The 20748-nt window shown below is 50.7% G+C and overlaps 1 protein-coding gene across 1 annotated transcript; it reads right to left on the bottom strand.

The window, feature by feature from the left end:
* Window positions 1-15183: 15183 nt before the first annotated feature.
* Window positions 15184-16090, bottom strand: LOC104036429 (placenta-specific gene 8 protein). The gene is made up of 3 exons (XM_009490037.1): window positions 15985-16090; window positions 15637-15761; window positions 15184-15291 (listed from the first exon to the last, which is right to left on the bottom strand). Exons 1-3 carry the CDS (start codon window positions 16088-16090, stop codon window positions 15184-15186), a joined length of 339 nt encoding a protein of 112 aa, XP_009488312.1.
* Window positions 16091-20748: the final 4658 nt, after the last annotated feature.

Below are 20748 nucleotides of genomic sequence, written 5' to 3'. Positions count from 1 at the left end.
TGGGAAGTCTTCTTGTGATTCTCTGGTGGTGGTAAGTGACCGATTGGAACTGCAATAGAGGCATTGCTATTTTGATATATTAAGTGTATCCATTTAAAGTACAAATTGGTGGATTAATTGCAGCCATTGCATTTTGCAATTTGGTATTTTGGTCTCTCCTGTGTTAGTACAGTGACAACTGGAGCAGGCAGAGTTGGGTTTGGTTTGGTGCACTTGTATTTTTGGTGCTATTGGTTATTTTAAATTGTTGTATTGTGGTATATTGGAATATATTTACAAATGGGAAGCCTGACTTCTGAAGAAGGGGGAATAACTAAGGCTTCCTTGTTGGGTTGTATTTTGAAACATTGGAACAAGTTTGGAGGTGATCTGTTAACATGGAAAAAGCTAATAGATTATTGTAATCAATAGTGGCTGGTGTATGTATTAGAAGATCAAGAAAAGTGATCAAAGAATGGAACTCTGAATTATAATACCATATTGCAATTGATGTTGCTTTGTAGAAGAGAAGGAAAATGGGACGAGGTACCGTATGTGGAGCTGTTTTTCACACTACGGAATGATTATAGGAGCAGAAAAGACTGTGGATTCATAACATCTGATGCAAATGTTTTGGCTTTAGAACAAATAAAGGATAAAACACTTAGACAGTGTTGTTCTGCTTGTAGTATTGGTAAGAGATGTAAGAAATACAGTGAAAGAGGAAGATGATGTAGAATTATTGGTGGCTCCTAGAAGGGAAGATACATGGGAATGTGATCAAGAGGGAGATGGGAGAATTGGAGAACATGTTAGGAATGGTAACAGTGACATTGAAAGTGAAGATTCAGAGAGAGAGGATTTTAGTCCGATAGCCAGAAGGACAAGAAGAGGAGGAGCGGTATTGCAGGTGCCCCTCAGACAGGAAAACCAGTGTGGATTAAAGTCCTTTTCTCGGTAGCAGGTTTAAAGGCTTGGAAGGAAATGGCTGGAACATATAGGGAGGATCTGGAAAAGGTTGCAAAAGTATTAGAAACTATTGTGGAAAATCATGACCCAGACTGGAAAGATATACAAGTGATATTAAGGGCATTGTTAACTTACGAAGAATGTAGAACTGTTGGAGTTAAGGCTAGGGAGGAAGCAGAAGGGGTTCGTGCTCAAGATGCACAGGCAGGGAGACTTGAGGATCATTTTACCACCACCAATCCAAATTGGGATCCTAACAATTGGGCACAAAGATTATTGTTAACCAAATATCAGAGACTGATATTGTTCGGTGTAAAGAATGCAATCCCTAAACCAAAAAAATTATCGAAATTATATCAAATGGTACAAGGGAAAGATGAAACTCCATCAGTCTTCTTTGAACAATTATGTGAGGTGGCTAGAAGATGGGTGGATTTGGATCCTGAAAGGGAAACCAGTATGCTGACATTTATCACTTTGTTCATAGGACAATCAAATCCAGGTATTAGAAGGAAATTATGGAAAATAGAAGGGGCAGATGTGAGATCTATTGATAAGCTGTTGGAGATTGTGTGGAAAGTGTATAACAATAGGGAGGAAGAGGAAAAGAAGTGGTTGGAGAAGGAGCAGGTTAAGAAAGAGAATCAAAAGGCCCAATTGTTGGCTGCAGCCATAGCAGAGGGCAACCGGAATAGCAGGAGGCAAAATGATGGGTATAGGCAAAATTGTCCTCCTATGGGAGGGAACAGTGGAAACTCCTTTAAACCTGGAGTAAATAAGCTATTAGATAAAGATCAGTGTGCTTTTTGTAAGCAGAAAGGGCATTGGAAAATGGAATGCTCTTGGAATCAGTTTCAAAGAAACTTTCCAGGAAACAAGGAAAATCCCAAAGTGGTGAATTTGCTCACTTTATATCAGGATTCGGACTGATGGGGATGGGGGGAGGAATCAAAAGTTTCCCCAACAGAACCCCTGGTTACCTTAAAGTTGGGGAATGAAAAGATAGATTTCCTGATTGATACAGGTTCAACTTGTTCAGTGTTAAATACATTTAAAGGTAAATTGAGTAAACAAACTATATTGTTGGTGCCACAGGGAAGAAGGAGGTCAGACCTTTCTTTCAACCAATTAAATGTGGAATTGGAAGGCAAGTTTTTACTCATAAATTTCTATAAGTACCTGATTGCCCAACGCCTTTGTTGGGAAGAGATTTACTCAGGAAACTAAATGCCCAAATTGTTTTTGAAAAAGGAAGTATACAGGTACAAATACCAGAAGAGAAAGCCCTGGAAGTGCAAGTATTTATATTACAGGAAGAAGTACAAGAAGCACCAGAACCTGAAACGATCCCTGAAGAAGTGTTGAATACAGTAACTCCCTGGTATGGGCCTCAGGGATTCCAGGATGCTCTCGCGCAGCCGAACCGGTAACAATCTTACTGAAACCTGGAGTAAAACTGGTAAGATGAAAACAATATTCTATTAAATTAGAAGCAAAAAGGGGTGTAGAGCCTTTAATAGAAAAATTTATGACTTGTGTGCTGTTACAAGAATGCCATTCGGAGTATAGCACTCCAATTTTACTGGTAAAGAAACCACATTCAAATGAGTATAGATGAGCTCAAGATTTGAGAGCAGTAAATCAAATTGTGCAAAATGCCCACCCAGTGGTAACAAATCCTTATACTTTACTAACCACAATTAAAGAGACAGATCAGTGGTTCACTGTATTAGATTTAAAGGATGCCTTCTTTTGCATCCTGTTGGAATTGCAAAGTCAAAAGATGTTTGCCTTTGAATGGGAAAACCCAAGGACTGGTAGAAAGATTTAATTATGCTGGACTGTTCTTCCACAAGGATTTAAAATTAGCCCAATAATTTTTGGAAATCAGTTGGGAAAGGAATTGAAAAGCTGGCAAAAAAGATATACTGAAATAACTTTATTACAATATGTGGACAATATCCTCTTGGGGGCCCGAACACGAAAGGACTCTATACAGTATACCATTGACCTTTTGAATTTTCTAGGAGCAGCAGAATATCGGGTGTCAAAAAAGAAGGGCCAAATAGCACAACAAACAGTGACTTATTTGGGGTTCACCATTACCCAGGGCCAGTGAAACCTTGGTCCAGAGAGAAAGGAGGCAATTTGCCAGATACCAGAACAAGAATCTAAATGAGAACTGAGAGCATTTCTGGGAATGGCCAGATGGTGTCAGCTGTGGATCATTAATTTTGGACTGACTGCAAAACCACTGTATGAGGCTGTGAAAGGTACCAGAGAATTTCCGGAATGGACCCCAGAATGCCAGGTAACTTTCCACCAGTTAAAGCGAAGCTTGATGTCTGCACCTGCATTAGGACTTTCCAACTTGGAAAAACCTTTTGAGCTTTTTGTGAACGAGAGACAGCATGTTGCATTGGGAGTCCTGGCTCAAAAGACTGGATCCTGGAAAAAGCCAGTACCGTATTTCTCCAAACAACTAGATCAAGTGAGCAAAGGATGACTCGCATATTTAAGAGCTGTCGTGGCAACTGTGTTGCTTATCCAAGAAGCTAGAAAATTGACTTTGGGACAGAAAATAACAATACAGGTGCCTCATGCTGTAACAACAGTTCTGGAACAAAAAGGGGGACATTGGTTATCTCCCAGTCGGATGATGAAATATCAGGCTGTGTTGTTGGAACAAGACGATGTGGAACTGAAAGTGACAACCACTTTGAATCCAGCTACCCTGTTGCCGGTGTCTGGGGAAACTGAATTGTAACATGATGGTTTAAAAACCATTGAACAAGTATATGCAAGTAGGATTGATGTGAAAGATACACCTCTGGATTCAGCCAAATTGAATTTGTTTATAGATGGGAGTAGCCAAGTGATTGATGGAATTTGAAGGGCAGGATACGGAGTTATTTCTGGAGAAGAGGAACTGGAAGCAAAAGCCCTTCTTGCCAACACTTCCACCCAAAAGACGGAGTTGATTGTGCTAATAAGAGCATTGGAACTAGCAGAAGGAAAGACTGTAAATATATGGACAGATTCTAAATATGTTTTTGGAGTAATACATGCACATGGAGCAATTTGGAGGGTAAGGGTTCTCCTCTCATCACAAGGAACACCAGCTAAGTATGGATAACTAATAAGAAAGTTACTACAGGTCATAGACTTACCTAAACAAGTGGCAATTATGCATCGCAAAGCTCATCAATTTGGGAATGCTCCTGAAGCTGTTGGAAAGTGACAAGCAGACTTGGCAGCCAAAAGAGCGGCAGGAAAACAGATCTTAGGAATGTGGCCTGAGAAGCATGAGGATTTGAAGGGACCACCGACCTATAATAAGGAAGACTGTCAACTAGCCAAACTGCATAAGGCTGAAAAGAGCAAATAAGGATAGTGGATCGTGGAAGATGATTGAATAGTAGTACCTTCTAATATCATGTGAGAACTTATGGAAAAAGAACACAGAAGAACTCATTGGGGAATAGAGGGTCTGACGGGCAACATCAAACTTTACATGTTAAGTGTAGGGAAGTATAGCTAAGAGTATTGTCAGGAAGTGTGAAATTTGTCAGCAAAATAATCCCCAGATTCAACCTAGCCCGCCACCTGGGAAAACCAAAAAGGGAAATCAATTAAGTCCTATGTTTTCAGAGCTGCGACTAAACCCTGTGGTTTGGGGGCTCAAAAACAGGGCAAGTGCTGCATTTCCGAAGCTCTGAAAAAGACCTAAGTTATGTATTTTGGGGACCTGGAAATGGAGGCTCAGTTGGAAGTTTTCAGCCCACAAAATGGAGGCTCACTGGGGGCAAGGTGGGCAGGGTATGTGGCCACCACCAGAGGTGGGGGTTCCACCATGTTGGTCCCCAAAGTTAGGGAGGCTGGCACGCATCAGGCCAAACTCAACATCTGAGCTAGTCTCTGGGGGGAAAGGTGCTTTTTCTCCTACTCTTTGGTCAAGGTTTGTACAACCATCAGAATAGTTATTAAATAAACAATACTTAAGCAACATACAATTATGACAGGTAATATTCAAGTTATGACAATGATTGATTTACAACCTTGCCAAAAGCCCAGGCTGCTTTAATTAGCTGTTAACAAGAAGGAACAGTTACTAAGCCAGAGCTGTAATTGGGTGGTGCTTATCAGATGAAGGGGTAGAGCTTTAGTTAGCTTGTAACAAGAAGAAGCTTCTACAGTCCAGAGCTGGAAGCAGCAGGAGCATCTCTTCTCCACCACAGGCAGTAGCTGGAGCTAAAATACCTCGGGGCTTCAAATAACCTGAGCTGGAACATCAACTGCCTGGAGCTGAAATTACTTGAAGCACAAATGTCCATCAGCCAGAGCTGCAACAAGCAGGAGCACCTCATGTCTGGAGTGTCCAGGAGCAGAAGCTGGAGCTGGAATTACCTGAAACTCAAGAGAAGCCCAAGTGTCCATCTGTTGGAGCTGCAGTATAGCTGGAGTGTCTGCTAACCAGAGGTGGAGCATCTCATATCCCAGCTGTGCAGCAGCCAGAGCCGTGATTTGGAGCAGGAGCTGAAATAACTTGGACTTTCAAATACCTGGAGCTGTGAGAACCAGGAGCATCTCTTATCCAGAGCGTCCAGTAGCTGGAGTGTCTATCAGCTGGAACTGTAACAAGCCAGGGTGTCTGCCAGCCAGGAGCCAGGCGGGCGCAGGCAGGGCTGTCCCCAGCAGGGAGACCAGTTGTCCTTCTGCGAGCGGGTGCCCAGCCTCTTCCCTCGGGGATTAAATCCGTGCCATGTGCTACTCTCTCCATGGAGGGTCTCTCCCAGTCTGGTTCCTGAGGGCAGAAGTGAGGTGGGGATCCCCCCAGCTCTCCTGGGGCAGCCCCTCTGTGAGGGGGTGCAGGTGAAGCAGCAGCACAAAGCTCCCTGTGAGGGGAGAAAACACAGTTAGTGCTCCCGGGTGCACAGCCCAGCCCCGGAGACCCCACAGGAGATGCCTGTCCCCTCCTTAGCCAGAAGAGTCACATTTCTCCCCAGAAGCGCAGGCAAGAAAGAGCATCGTGCTCAAACTCCTCCACTAAGCAGGGTGGATTTCAGCACAGCACAAAACAACAGGGAGCAGCACTGGGGCTACCAACAGGCTGCAGCTGGGTCGGACCCCAGCAGCTCTCACTCCACCTCCCCTGAACTCCCTTCGCAGCTCCCAGCCCCCAAACGCGAGGCAAAAACCACCAGGGAGGGGCTTTGGTTGGGGGGCTGTGGGTGCTCCCTACGCAGCATTGACCCCCCCTCCTTGGGCATCGCCTGCCCCACACCCATGATTGTACAATGCAGCGAGAAGCCATGGGGGCAGCCCCCCGGCCCAGCCAGCCCCGCTCCAGCAGTCCCTCAGCCCAGCTGCAGGAACAGCCACAGAAGCGTCCCAGTAATGGACTGGACTGGCCAAGAGGGACAAGTGCGGAGCCGGGAGCCCCAGGCGTCCCTAATGAGCTCAGCAGGGAGCCGAGACCTCCTGAGCCAGAACATGCGAACCGAAATGCCAGCGAGCACAGAAACCACAGCAACAGCAAGTGGACCTTCCAGCAACAGCTGCCCTGTGGTGTCCTTCACCCACTTAACATCTCTATGGTACCAGGTAACGTGGTGCCTACCCAAGACAAGCTGCTCTGCAGAGATCTCCCAGACAGACACTTGTTCAGGGATGCCTGGCTGACTACCCCCTCCGTGACATGGATCACCCGTGGCAAGAGGCTTTTCTGTCATTCCTGATCCTGGCAGCAGTTTGGGGAGTGTCATGCCGTTAACACCTCAAATAATACATACAGGTGTGCCTATAGGTAGGTGATCATAAGTACCTACTTGCTTTACTAGTCGTGATTTGTAAGTTGCTTGTAATAAAGAAATTCCCAGAAACAAAGCCTCTGTGTCCTTGTGCACTACAGCATCGTACAAACCTGCTGCAGTGACATTCACACACCTGTGGATCATGGTGCCTGGGGCAGTTCCATGTGGTGCCGAGGGCCAGCCCAGAGGGGGGCACTCGCGGACCCCCGCAGTGACACCCCATGCAGTGCCAGAGACCTCCCGGCACCCCACACAGTCCCCAGCCCACTGCAGCCTGCACCTGGCCCAGGGACAGGCACCTCTGCCCCCAGCAACACTCGGACTGCTCCCCAGCCTGCTGGGATGGCTCCCTGGCCAGAGCTTCTCTGTCAAGTGGGGTCCTACACCCACTTAACATGTCTACACCAAAGAGGTATAAAAGTAACATGGTACCTACCCAAGATGAGCTTCCCTGCTGGATCTGCTCTGCAGAGATCTCCCAGACAGGCAGACCCTTGCCAGGGATGCCTGGCTGACTCCTGACTCCATGACATGGATCATCTATGACGAGGCTTTTCCCTCATCCCTGCTCCTGGCAGTGGTTTGGCAAGCATCATGTGGGGTAACACCTCAAATAATACATATAGGTGTGCAAATAGGTAAGCGATCGTAAGTACCTACTTGCTTTACTAGTTGTGATTTGTAGTAACTTGTAATAAATTCACAGAAACAAAACCTTCATGTCCTTGTGTGCCACAGCATCCTACAAACCCACTCTTGCAACCTTCACGCACCTGAGGGTCATGTCACCCTCACAAGTTGTGGCAGTGACACCTGGCACAGCCAAATCAGCCCAGCATGGGGCTCGCACAGGGACAGGGACACAGGCCCCGGGCTGGCGTCACCCAGCTCTGCCTGGCGCAGCCATGCCCACCCCACAGCCCCTGCACAGAGGATGAGGACCCCAGCAGGGCCAGCCCTGCACCCAGAAACTGCTCCCAGAGAAGGGAGAAACCTGCCTGGGGCAGCTCCCTGTGGCACTTGGCACCGGCCAGCCCCGAGGGAGGCACCCACGGACCCCCACAGCAACACCCCATGTGGTGCTGCCACCCCACACGGCCCCCAGCCCAGCCCAGGGACAGGCACCACTGCCCCCAGCAACACTCGCACTGCTCCCCGGCTGGGCAAGCAGTGACAGCCAACACCATCACCCGCAGTGGTGTTTTCCTGAGCAACAGCTGGACACAGCCCCGGCGTGCTTGACCCCACCGGGCTCTGCTGTGGGTGCCGCACCACCAGCCTTCCGCCCCGTGGCACAGCACCTCTCCTGTGGCATGACCCCGAGACCCCTGTGCCCTGGCCAGCCCAGCCCCCAGCTCAGCCCTGATGGCGCGGTCAGGTGCGGGGCTGTTGGGCTGCTGCTTTGGGCACTCACCGGGCATCGCCTGCAGCTCCTGCATCCCTCGACGCTCCTTGGATGAGGTGGGCGCTGGTGCCCCTCACCCAGGCTTGGGGCTGGCTGCTCCTGGCTCCTCACTGCGCTGCCGCGGCGTTGCCTGCAAGAGCAAGAGCCCCGTGAGGACCCAGGTCCCTGCAGGGGTCAGAGCTCTGGTCCCTGGGCCCAATGGCCCAACCCCCGTGAGCGCTGGGGGAGAAACAGCCCTGGAGAGGAGACCCCCTGTCCTGTTTTCAGCTGGGATAGAGTTAATTTTCTTCCTAGTAGCTGGCATAGGGCTGTGGTTTGGATTTAGTATGAGAATAATGCTGATAACACACTGATGTTTTAGTTGTTGCTAAGTACTGCTTACGCTCATCAAGGACCTTTTCAGCTTCCCATGCTCTGCCAGGTGCACAAGAAGCTGGGAGGGGGCACAGCCAGGACAGCTGCCCCAAACTGGCCAAAGGGCTATTCCATACGATATGATGTCATGCTCAGTATAGAAACTGGGGGGAGTGGGTCAGGGGGCAGCGATTGCTGTTTGGGGACTGGCTGGGCATTGGTCAGCAGGTGGTGAGCAATTGCATTGTGCATCACTTGTTTTCTACATTCTTTTATCATTATTATTATTATTATTATTTTCTCTTCCTCTGCTGTCCTATTAAACTGCCTTTAGCTCAACCCACAGGTATTACTTTTTTTCCCCCATTCTCTCCCCCATCCCACCGGGGACCGGGAGGGTGAGCGAGCAGCTGTGTGGTGCTTAGTTGCTGACTGGTGTTAAACTACGGCACCTGCCATGATCAGGGGCAGGCAAAGCCACAGGGTCCTGGCAGCCCCTGCCAGGATGGGCCAAGGGGTAGAAGGGCAGTAATGACTCTTAGGGCACCCCATAACAACTGTCACGGTGGGAAGGGAGATGGGGGTCTGTAGGAGTCCCATGCTGGGGACACAGGGTTCACCTGTCACTGGGAAGGGTGGGACACCAGCGCTCATGGTTGGGAGGCTTTGAAGACCTTGACCCCGGGTGCTTCTCAGCTCATCCATGAGCTCCTGGAGCATCAGGGCTGTCGCTCAGCTGGCCACCCCAAATGACGCAGCTCAGACCCAGCCCCCCACTCTGTGCCTGGCAGGCTGCGGGTGATGGGGATTTGGGACCAGCAACCAGGAGCGAGCAGAGATGACCCAGCACGTCTGTGGGCCACGCACAGACCAGCGCAGTGACATCCGTCCTCACAGCGGACACACACACACACTTGTCAGCTCCCAGCTCGGGCTGTCATCGTGCCAAAAACACCTTCTCCTGCTTCTCTATGCACATGTGTTTTGAGTGTGCAAATACACGCGTACGTGCTGTCAGCAGGGGCACAGCCTCACCCCTTCACGCCAGGGATGGATGGTGCTGTGGCCACCGCAGAAAATGCGCCAGGAGTTGCAGTGGGGAAAATGGGGGAGGGGGAGGTATTTTTTAATAAAACCCACTCCTGTTCTGAAGGTTCCAGGACAGGAGACCCACAGACGTGCCAGAGCCTGAGGGCCCTGTGCCCACTGCCCACTCTGGGCAAAAAGCACCTTGTTCTGTTAAAAGCAACAAAGCTTGCACCAGCCCGAGCCGGCGCTCGTCGGCTGCAGAGCAGCCCCAGCCGCAGGGTTACCCCTTCCCCATGTTAAAGCAGCAGCCGCTGCCCGAGCGTTCACCCACCATTCGGGGAGTCGCACGCACGCGCCACCCGAGGCTTTGACTGCTCGGACCCGAGCCCCTTCGCAGCGGGCAGCCCCACTGAGCTGACGGGTGCCCCTTTCGATGCCCCCACGTGCTTGCTCACTCTCGGGCGCGTTCTCTCCCCTCAGGCTCGACCCTAGGTTTCCCCGAAGTGGAGTCTTCGACACGACATACGCCAGGTGGGTTTATTGAGTGGTACAGCGGTAAACGACAGCTTGAGCTGGGTGCCTCCGGAAAGGGACCCTGAACAAAGAAATCCCTGGGCAATTATACCCTTACAATTTAAGTTCTCCTCCTCTCAAGCAATGGTTCAGTCCAATAGCAATATCTGGGTCTGGGGTGTTCTTCTTCCTTATTGGAAACTTTGTCTCCAGGTGAGACATTCCTTCTCTTATCTTAATGGATACAGCCACAGGGTTGTGGCTACCTTATCTTTCTGGCTTGCACTGCTTTCAGGGCCTTCTTTCATGTAGCTAAGTAGGAGTTCAGCACATAGTCAGCATATCTAGGTAACAGTTCCCTGTTTGCAGCCCAAGGCTTTAACAGGCCTTGCTACTAATACTTTGTATTAGACTCTGTTTGAGCTAGGTAATTGTCGTGGTTTAGCCCCAGCCAGCAACTCAGCACCACGCAGCCGCTCGCTCACTCCCCCTACCCCGATGGGATGGGGGAGAGAATCGGAGGAGTAAGAGTGAGAAACGCTCCTGGGTTGAGATAAGAACAGTTTAATAATTGAAATAAAGTAAAATAGTAATGATAATAATAACAATATAATAATGATAATAACAATAATAATATACAAAGCAAGTGGCGCACAATGCAATTGCTCACCACCCGCTGACCGATACCCAGACAGTTCCCAAGCAGCGGTCGCTGCTCCCCGGCCAACCCCCCCAGTTTATATATTGAGCATGACATCGTATGGTATGGAATAGCCCTTTGGTCAGTTTGGATCAACTGTTCTGGCTGTGCCCCCTCCCAGTTTCCTGTGCACCTGGCAGAGCATGGGAAGCTGAAAAGTCCTTGACTGGCATAAGCAGTACTCAGCAACAACTAAAAACATCAGCATGTTATCAACATTCTTCTCCTACTAAATCCAAAACACAGCACTATGCCTGCTACTAGGAAGAAAATTAACTCTATCCCAGCCGAAACCAGGACAGTAGTGCCTTCTACAACAGTTCTCCCTTTGGTTTTCTTTTCTTAGCATTCCTGCTTAACGTGTCAGACAAAGGTCACAAAGTCTTTCTAGACAATTAACCTCCATGTTCTTATATAGAGGATAATCAGAAGTACCAAATGCAATAACGCTAAGCATACTACTATTATCATGGGATGTCAAATGTGGTTATGTATTCCAGTGGCTGTAGGGGACCATCCGAATGGGACTCCCACGGATGGTGGTCGCCATCCTTTTTCACCCTTTCAAGGACATTGTGGATTTCTTCCGCATCATAATAGACAGTGATCAGGGTCCTTAGTCCATTTTCTTTTCCTGAAACTTTGACAGCAAAGTAAGAACATAGTGAAACATTATATGGCCCTTCCCATCTCAGTCCTGCTTTAGATTTTCAAGAAAATATCTTTATTAGAACTTTATCCCCCGGCTGTATATCATGTACCTGTATTTCAGGTGGCGCTGACTGGTACCATTGAGCATATTTTCTATGGTCTTCAAACTGTTTCTGCATACTTAAAACATTCTGGGTTAGTTGTTCATCTCCATCCAACAGGCTGGTCTTATCTGGGATGTAAGTTCCTGGTATAGCTAAATGTCTCCCAAAGAGAATTTCCGCCTGCGTTAGTCCTATGGGTTGTTGCGGGGCATTTCAGACACCCCATAGGACTAAGTGCAATGTGTCCAGCCACTTCAACCCAGTATTCACGGAAATTTTTGCTATCTTATCTTTTAAGGTTCTGTTTAATCTTTCTACCTGTCCTGAGGATTGTGGGCAATAGGGAGTGTGCAAATTACCCTCTATACCTAGTGACTTACGTAAGTGACTAATTATATTTGCTGTAAAATGGCACCTCTGATTCAATTGATTCAGGAACTCCATATCTGGGTATAATGTCCTTTGATAACACTTTTACTACTCCTCCTGTGTCTGCTTTTCTCATGTGGAAAGATTCTACCCAACCTGACAATTGATCTACTATAACTAGTAAGTGTTTGTACCCACTGGTGGAGGGCATATCTGTGTAATCTATTTGCAATCGCTGAAAAGGAAGGTAGGCCCATGGTCATTCCCTGACCTCTGAGCTCAGCTTAATACTGGAAAACTTTTGGCAGGTTGGGCAGCTACCAGTGATCCTTTTCGCAGCCGCATAAGCTCCAGGTGCTGACCATATCTTTTACACCTGGTTAGCCACTGCCTCTGCTCCTCCATGAGCTTTGTTGTGAAACCACCCGGCCACAGTAATTAAATATTTCTTTGACAACACTGGTTTTCCTCCAATTGCCCATATTCTACTGTCATCTTGTTTTGCTTCCCACTTTTCCCATTGTTTCTTTTCCTCTGCTGAAAGGTCCTTTTCATACCCACTGCCCTTCCCTTAGGATAAACCCTAAATATTTAACTTCCTTCTGACACAGAAGAAGTTTGGCTGGAGACACACAATGACCTTTCTCTGCTAGGACAGCATGTAAGATGTACAGTATCTTTAATACAGGCATCCTCATCTTTGCTCACTATCAGCAAATCATCTACCTATTGTACAAGAGTGGATTTGCCCAGTAGTCTTATATCACTCAAATAATTTTTCAATATTTGTAAAAAAATGTAGGAGACCCCGCAAACCCCTGTGGGAGTCGTGTCCAGGTTAATTGTTGTCCTTTCCTCATAAAGGCAAAGGAAAGTTGGCTGTCCTCATCTAAAGGGATGCTAAAGAAGGCAGCTGTTAAATCAATCACTGTAAAATATCTTGCCCAGTGTGGTATTTGTAAAAGTATGATAGAGGGATCAGGCACTACTGGATGAGGAGGCACTACGTACTGATTAATTACCCGTAGGTCTTGTACAAAACAGTATTCCGGGTCTCCATCTTCATCTAATCTATTCTTTTTTACAGGGAGTATAGGAGTATTACACAGTGACACACACACTTTCAAAATTCCTTGGGCTAAATACGGGTCTATTTGGTTTTGAATGCTCTTCTCAGCTTCTTGGGGAATTGGATACTGCTTCACAGCCAGAGGGGGGTCTCCTCCCTTTGTTTTTGTGTTTATGGGTTGAGCTGAAAGTAGTTATCCTACATCCATGCTAGCCTTATTCCACAGCTTTGTTGGTATGGATTTCAACACTTCTGGTATTTTTAACTCATTATTTGGGCTTCCTGTGATGGCAGTCATTCCCATGATTATTAAATCTATTCCTTCAGGTGACAAGTGTAATTCTACATCTAAAGGCTGCAAGAGATCTCTCCCTAACAGGCACACTGGGGAGTCCTCCGCCAATACAAATTGCCCCCATATACTCATTTCCTATGGTTACCAATAGGGGTTTGCTCAAAATCTGTTCTCTTTGTCCTGTGACTCCATGTATTAAAATTCTATCTGTGGTCCAAGACCCTCTCGGCGTAAAATTCAAGAGGGATAATGTGGCTCCTGTGTCTACCAAGAATTCAACTTCATGACCTTCAACTTTACTATAATATGTCCCTGCTGATCTAATTGCGTTACCCACATACTAAAAATTTCTAATCTTTCTGCTTCCCCTGCAAGATCCGCAGGGTCTCTTTCCTCCAGTCATTGCAATTGCGAATCTTCCCAGGGCAATTCTCCCCGGTGATAATTCTCTTCTTTTGTCTTTTCCCATGACCAGAGTGGGCATTCTCACTGTATATGCCCTAAATTCCCACAGTAATAACACTGCTGTCCAACATTCCTTCCCAGTCCCCTTTCTTCTTTTCCTGGTCTTAGCTCAGACCTTGTATCCGGTGGCCTTCTCCCTCAGCCCCTGTCCCTCACTTGCAAATTCCTTTCTTTAACCTGCTCAGCTTTTTGCTTTTCCTCGCGCCCATCATATACAAACACAGCAATACTCAAAATCTTTTACAAATTCTCTCCCTACCACCCGGGCATGTGTTCTTTGAAGTAATTCTGTATGTTGAGGCCCACCTGATCCACAGAAATGCTAATTGCAAGCGCGTCATCAAAATTCTGTTGTGTCATTCCTCCATGTTTTAACAGAACTTGTCAGAGTCATCCCCCAAAATCGCTAGGATGTTCATCAGGTTATTGCCTGCACCCTCGTACTTTAGCCCACTTCACCCCTAATTCTCCACATGCCCTAATGGCTTCTACCAAGCCCAGAGCCCTGTCTGCCAAACGGCTCAATCCCTGCCTGATTATAGTCCCAATTTGGATCATTTGCCGGCCAGGGGTTTCTGTTTCTTCCTGCCTGCTGTGCCAGTTCTGCATCCTTATTACTTTCTCCCTTTCTTCGGGGTGAAAGAGCTCCCTTAATAGCATTTGAGTGTCACTCCAATTTGGATTATACCCTGTACATATATTTGAGAATAGTTGGGCACACCTCTCAGCATCCTCCCTTAGGCGGGGCATCTTACTTCCCCACAACGCTAAGTCACTAGGTTTCCAAGGCTGGCCTCTATAGAAGGTTAATACTGGCGCTGTCTCTGCTGGGGCCCCAGGTTGCATAGCAGCAGGATTAGGAATGTGAGTTATAGGAAAGAGCCTGGCAGCCAGAGGGTTAACAGAAGGAGAATCAGAAGGCAGAGGCACAGGTAAGGTGGGGATAAACTACTCATGCTGTCCTCTGGTGCTGCAGGAGGACACAGAGAAATAAATAACAACACACAGGCAGGAAGACAAACTCTGCTGTTTATTGCTGGTGTTACCCAGGGAAGGGGGAATCGCCCGCAATCAAGGCCAAGCCCGGCTGTGTTTCCCAAGGTCCAGGGCAGCGGCGACTCCTGCCCGCAGCAGCTCCGCAGGGTGCAGCGAGGACGGTGGCATCTGCAGTGGGTTGGGAGAGGAGAGTCAGGGAGCAGGGCCATGCCTTGCTACACCGCGTGCATGCGTCTGTCTGTCCCCCAGTCCTGCCTCACCGGACCCAGGTGACAGGCCCTGAGCGGATCCCCTGCCCTGCAAGAAGTTCCCAGCAACATTTTGCTGCGGGACATGTCACCCTTTCGCCTGGCCATGGCTGTTTCGGCACCGCAGCAGCCCTGTGTCTTAACTCAGGTGTCAGTGGAGACTCTGGGAACCCACTTGGCTCTGTGCAGCAGTGACTTTATAAACCAGTGCCAGCACGACGAGCTTACCAGAATATGCCCAGCTCCTTCCTCCGGTTGATGTCTCTCTTCAGCTGGCACAGCGCGCACAGGGGGCAGCACATGGTGGAGGTGAAATCACCCAGAATGGAGCCCTGCAGAGCAAGGGGCGCTGTATGAATAACCCTTTCCCACGTCAGCTTTTAAGTCTCCCTATTTTTTATCGTCAACACCCCTAGGCAGCTCACCCCTGGCCCCGCAGCACACTGCCGCTCATGCCCAGCGAGGACTGGGATGAGGCGGGATGCGATGGGATTAACCCCGTCTCACAGCAGGGATGCAGGTGTGTCCCTGGCTCCCTGCCTGCGGGGCTGCCCGTGCAACTCCCCACCGCTGCTCTTCCCCTCGGGCACCCCTTCCTCCTTCCCTGAGCCCACACCCCAGCACCCAGCTCAGGGCTGTTGCTGCCAGCGGGGTAGGCCCCGCGGTTGGGCACTGACCGGGATGTTGTATCTGGTGCGGTAGAGGGTCCTCATGGCCACGCTGGCCCCGCACAGGCAGCACTCGTTCATGTCCCCGGCCACTTGGCAGGAGAGGCAGGGAAAGCAGAAGGCTCCGCAAATACCTGCGGGACAGCGAGACATGGGCTTGGCTGAGGGGTGCAAGGAAAGAGGAAAGGGGGGAAAGCTGGCTGGGGATGCGGCCATGGGAGCCGTGGCTCCTGACCTCAGACGAGAGCTGCTCCGCTGCAGTGGAGTTTGCAGCAGGGGCGATGCCACAGAAGGAGTGGGGAAAACAGAAACACGTGGTGAGCCAGCGCTAGGAATGAGGGGTACGTATGTACTCACACACGCCGCAGTCAGAGCAGCAGTCCAGCAGCCCCGACAGCCACTCGCCCGTCTGCGGGGCAGTCAAAAACTGGGGCTGGACTGTGATCACATGGTGAGAGGCCATTGCCAGCACGGGGCCAGGTCCCTCCAGGCAGTTTGTGGTCTGGAAGGAAAAGCCGTCAGAGAAAGATGCCGCAGGTGTTTCTGAAGTGGGTGCCTTGCTCAGGCTGCTGCTTTCAAAGATGGAGAGGGCAGCACAGGTCCCCAAGGGGTCCCCACTGCCAGGGCACCGCCACCTCCACCGCAAAGTGGGGGGCACAGCTCTGCCAGGTGCTGCCACTGTCCTTTACAACAAAGCCCTCCCCAAAACCAGCCCCCCACCAAAGGCAGCAACACCTTGTCCCCCTGCCTATGCAAGTAAAATGCCTTTGTAAAAACAGAGGTCCTTCTGCTTCAGAACATCAGTGCTTCAACCCTTCAACCCTGTCTTCTCATACCCAGTTCATCTTTCATCATTAAAATGGTGAAATCAGCTTAAAACATATATATATATTTTTTTTTAACGCTCACAGTGTCCCAAAGCTACTACAGCTTGGTTCTAGCTTTCCCAAGCTCTCAATAGTCACCCAAATCTTTGCTTTGTTCTCTGAGCATCTCAGCCTGTTTGCCTTCCCCTCTCCCTTCCTTCTTCACCTGCTTTCTTAGCAGGCTTCAAGGCAATGGGTTTTCCTTGTCCCTTTCCATCACCCTAAGCCCAGTCACCAGTTCCCACCCCTCCTCCACTTGTCTGTCTGTGCCAGTGCCTCATCCTCCTCTTCCTTGGTTCCCTGGAGCCACCGTGGCCCCTGGAGCCCTGCTCCTGCCCATCCTTCCCCAGTGAGGGGCTGCAGCCTCTGAGAGCAGCAGAGCTCCTGCTCTGCAGCACCATCCCCAAACCCACCTGACCCATGTAACAACTCCACCTCCAACTGTGGCCCCTTCCCTCCCCGCTGCCCCCTGCAAGGCATGACCACCCTCTGCCATTATCACTTCAGCTTTGGAGCTTTAATTTAAAAAAAAAAAAAAAATAGAGGATGCTCCCATAGGAAGTTTCATACAGACACACTCCCTGCCCTGTGCCCAAGCTCGGCACTGCTTTGTTAAGCACCATGGTGATGAGATGCAAAGGCTCCCATTCTTTTACAGCTACAAGGGCTCTCTCCCGCTCCCTGTGCATAGTCACACATCCTCAGCAAAGAAATCATTACCGGGAAAGCAGCCTGAACTTTGGACCCCATAACCACGGGCTGCTGCTCCTTTGCCCAGGAAGGCTCCCAGGGTGGCTCCCCATGAGGCCCTTTCCAGCCACCACATCCCCACACGGCCCACGGGCATTTCCACGATGGGCGTTACGGGTGTTTAACAGAGCACCTTCGGACAGTTCGTGCCCCGCCTGCCCCTGCCCAGCTTTGACATACTTGTCCTGCCTGCGCGGGCAGCACCGCTGCCTGCCTGGGTGAGGGCCAGGGCGGGGGTGCCCGCTGAGCAGCCCCTCCCTGCCCCGCAGCTCACTGCCCTTGTGTGACAAAGGAGCGCCTGAGTTTCGGGGTGCTGAGAGGAGCCAAAAGAAAAACAGGGGAACCATTTACGTTTTGAAGCAAGGGATGATGGCATTAATCCCTGCAAATTCTTTTAAAACTCTATAAAGGGAATGGAATTACTTTCATGGTAGAATGACACATCTATACAGAATTTAAGCATTAAACGCAAATCTCCAGGAATACAGTGGAATAAATATATTACTACGCCCAGCACTCAGGTGATGCCATGGAGTGCATTACCCGCGGCCGACACCGGAGAGATAGAGGCTGCGGCACTGCATTTGTATTGACTATGGTCAACAGGCCAAAAACCCACCCAAAAAGGGGTGGGTGGCTCTACCGGCAGCTCCTGTGGCTCCCCATCATTTACAGACTGGCCCAGACACATCTCTGCTGTCAGACACAGCCTGTTGCTGTACGGCTGACCATTGTCCCCTGGTAGTACACAGAGAGGAAAAGGGGTGTTGAATTATGCCGTAAAAGGGAAGAAAGCTTGTAAAAAGTCTCCACGCGATTTGCTCGTGACTTTTTGCAGCTTTCTGCAGGCAGCAGAAGCGTAGCTGGGCTGACCCTAGCTGAGACACCAGTACCTGCTCCCATTAGGTGACGAGTGGCCTCGAAGGGTGACCCGACAGCTGGTGGGATTGCCTCAGCCACGGCCCCCGCCGAGGGTTAGAAGACAAGGGTGTTTTCCTGCCGCGACTGAACAGGGCTGCTGGGCAGTGAGGACGCTGCCGGGCCCTCTCCGGGGCAGGTCCCCCAGCTGTCACAGAATCATAGAATCATTTAGGTTGGAAAAGACCTTTGAGATCATCCAGCCCAACCATTAACCTAACACTACAAAGTCCACCACTAAACCAATTGAGGGTAGAGCAGCAACCCCAGGCCTCCTGGCTTGGTGGCTGGATCATTTATAATGAAAGTAAAAACTAGGAATCATTAAGATTGGAAAGGACCTCTAAGATCATCATTCCAGTCATCAGCCCAGCACCCCCATGCCCACTAAACCATGTCCCAAAGTGCCACGCCTGCCCCTTTTTTGAACTCTAGACCCTCGGAGCCAGCGCAGGCAACCCCACAGCCGCGGGGGCCGCGGCGCCCACCGTCCCTCGCCGGACCCCCCGGCCCCTGCCCCGGCCCTGGCCGCCTGCCCCCGCCCGCTCGGGCGTGGGGCCCCGGGGGGCTCCCGGCCGCTGCTGCTGCGGCGCCCCTCGGCACGCGCCAGCGGCCGCCGCTGCGCGGCACCCGGGCACGGGAGGATTTGGGCAGAAGCGCGAGGCAGGAGGGGCAGGGGCGAGGACGCCGGGCAAGGGCAGCGCGGGGGTCCCCTGCGGGGACAGGGGTGCCCAGCAGCAGGCAGGGCCGCAGGGAGAAGCGGGAGCAGCAGCAGCGGCGGCAGCAGGAGAAGGTTTAGGGGCAGGGCCGCACCAGCCTCCCGTGCCAAAAGAGACGCTCCCCCACCGCCAGATAGCAAGGTTAATAGCAGCGCACCCTGAAAACGCAGGCGGGCGGCGCTCACCGCCGCACACAGAGGCTTTGCGGGAAGGGCTGAGCGCAGGCTTTCCCACCGCTCCCCAGGTGTGAGCGCACCACCCCCCCGTGCAGACGGAGGCTGTGGTGCGGAGCAGGCAGCAGCCTGGAGAAGCCTCTGCCGCACGCTCGTGTCCTGAGAGGTGGCCCGGGCCCCGCACACCCAGCACACCACCCCGAGTGCCCCCAAATCTACAGCTCCACAGCACCACCAGCGGTGCTGGAACGGCTGATGGGAACAAAACAGACCCTGAGGGGCATGCAGACACACTTCACCAATAACCAAGGTCATAAAGCAGCATTTTGTTATGTATAGGCACGTTAGGTGCGCAAATGAACAATACAGTGCATAAGCTGATGTCCTTTACCTCTGCTGCCCGCTTCTGTCCATATGCCAGTCAGCAGCACCCACACGCTCTGGTTTAGCCCTGAAGTAGTCTTCCAGGTAGAACACCTGACCTCTCTTCCCACCCTTTCCCCTTCCCCAGCAACACCACTTCAGCCACGAGCGGTTTGCATGGTTTTGTACCGCAGCTCTTGCTGAAGCAAAGCCAAGCCATACGTACCCGCTGAGCTGCCCTTGTCCCAGGAAAGGTGTGGCCTTTTCCTGGTTCTCATCCTTTATATGCTCTGGCTGCTCCCTGGTGAACAACCTCAGCTCCCTCTGACTAACAGACCAGATGCCGCTGCAGGTGCTGCTTTGCACAATTGCAGCTTCCCCGCTCCTTGCTGCCACTTTTGCCGGGCTCCTGCTGCCCCCCCCCCCCCCCCCCCCCTTTCCCCACCCCAGCATCCCACAGGCCCAGAGCCCCGGTGGGACACACCGCTTTCAGGAGCAGTTTTCAGAGAAGGACAGTTGCATTCAGGCTCCTGGGCTGCCTTAAGAGATCTGCTGCTGGAGGAGCAGCGCCTTTCCTTCATTAAGCTTGAGCATCAGCAAGAACTGACCGTAACTCCACTGGGTGACACAGCTGCCTTGACATACAGCTATGAAATACCACACTGTGCTGGGATGAGGCGGCAGCATGGTATTTCTTCTCTCCCTCCCTCTGCTTTCCTGGCCTTTACCTCTCTTAGGCTAAATATGCATTTTCTGTATTTCCAGGGATCATCCACAGGACTGTCTGGGCCATCTGTGGTTTAGGCAGGTGCGAGTGCCACAACACAGACCCACCCCGCAGCACTGACAGAGACTCCACGTGCCCTTTACAAGGTGCATGGTGAAGGTGAAGGCAGAGAGGAAACCCCCACCCCATGTTTTCCTTAGAGAGAGAAGCTGGGGTAGATGTGTAGAGATCAAAAATCCTTTAGCATCCCTCTGAGAGTGATGGAGAGAGGGAGGATACAACCTCCGCCTTTTCAACAGAGAGCGCATCGCTAACAGCCCAGCACAGGCAAGCGTGCTCTGCCTGGCTGTGGCAGAGAGGACCTGGCCAACCCATGACCCAAGCAGGTTTTTAATCGCAGGAGGGCGGGAATTCATGCTCAGGGTCAGTAGGGGAGCATGTCCCTGCAATGCAGGAGGTGGGCTAGTGCCAGGCAGCCAAAGCTCCCCGTGGCTTTATGTTCAGAAAGGTGGGGCTGGCCAACAGCCCCAGGTGGCCACCCAGGACACTGCAGCAGGGACAACTTGGCACTCGGCGGCCTGCAGCCATCACCTGCCTGCGGGAAG

Source organism: Pelecanus crispus, chromosome 4, assembly GCF_030463565.1.
Source record: "Pelecanus crispus isolate bPelCri1 chromosome 4, bPelCri1.pri, whole genome shotgun sequence".
Classification (NCBI taxonomy): domain Eukaryota; kingdom Metazoa; phylum Chordata; class Aves; order Pelecaniformes; family Pelecanidae; genus Pelecanus; species Pelecanus crispus.
This window is presented reverse-complemented; position numbering and strand designations above follow the sequence as displayed.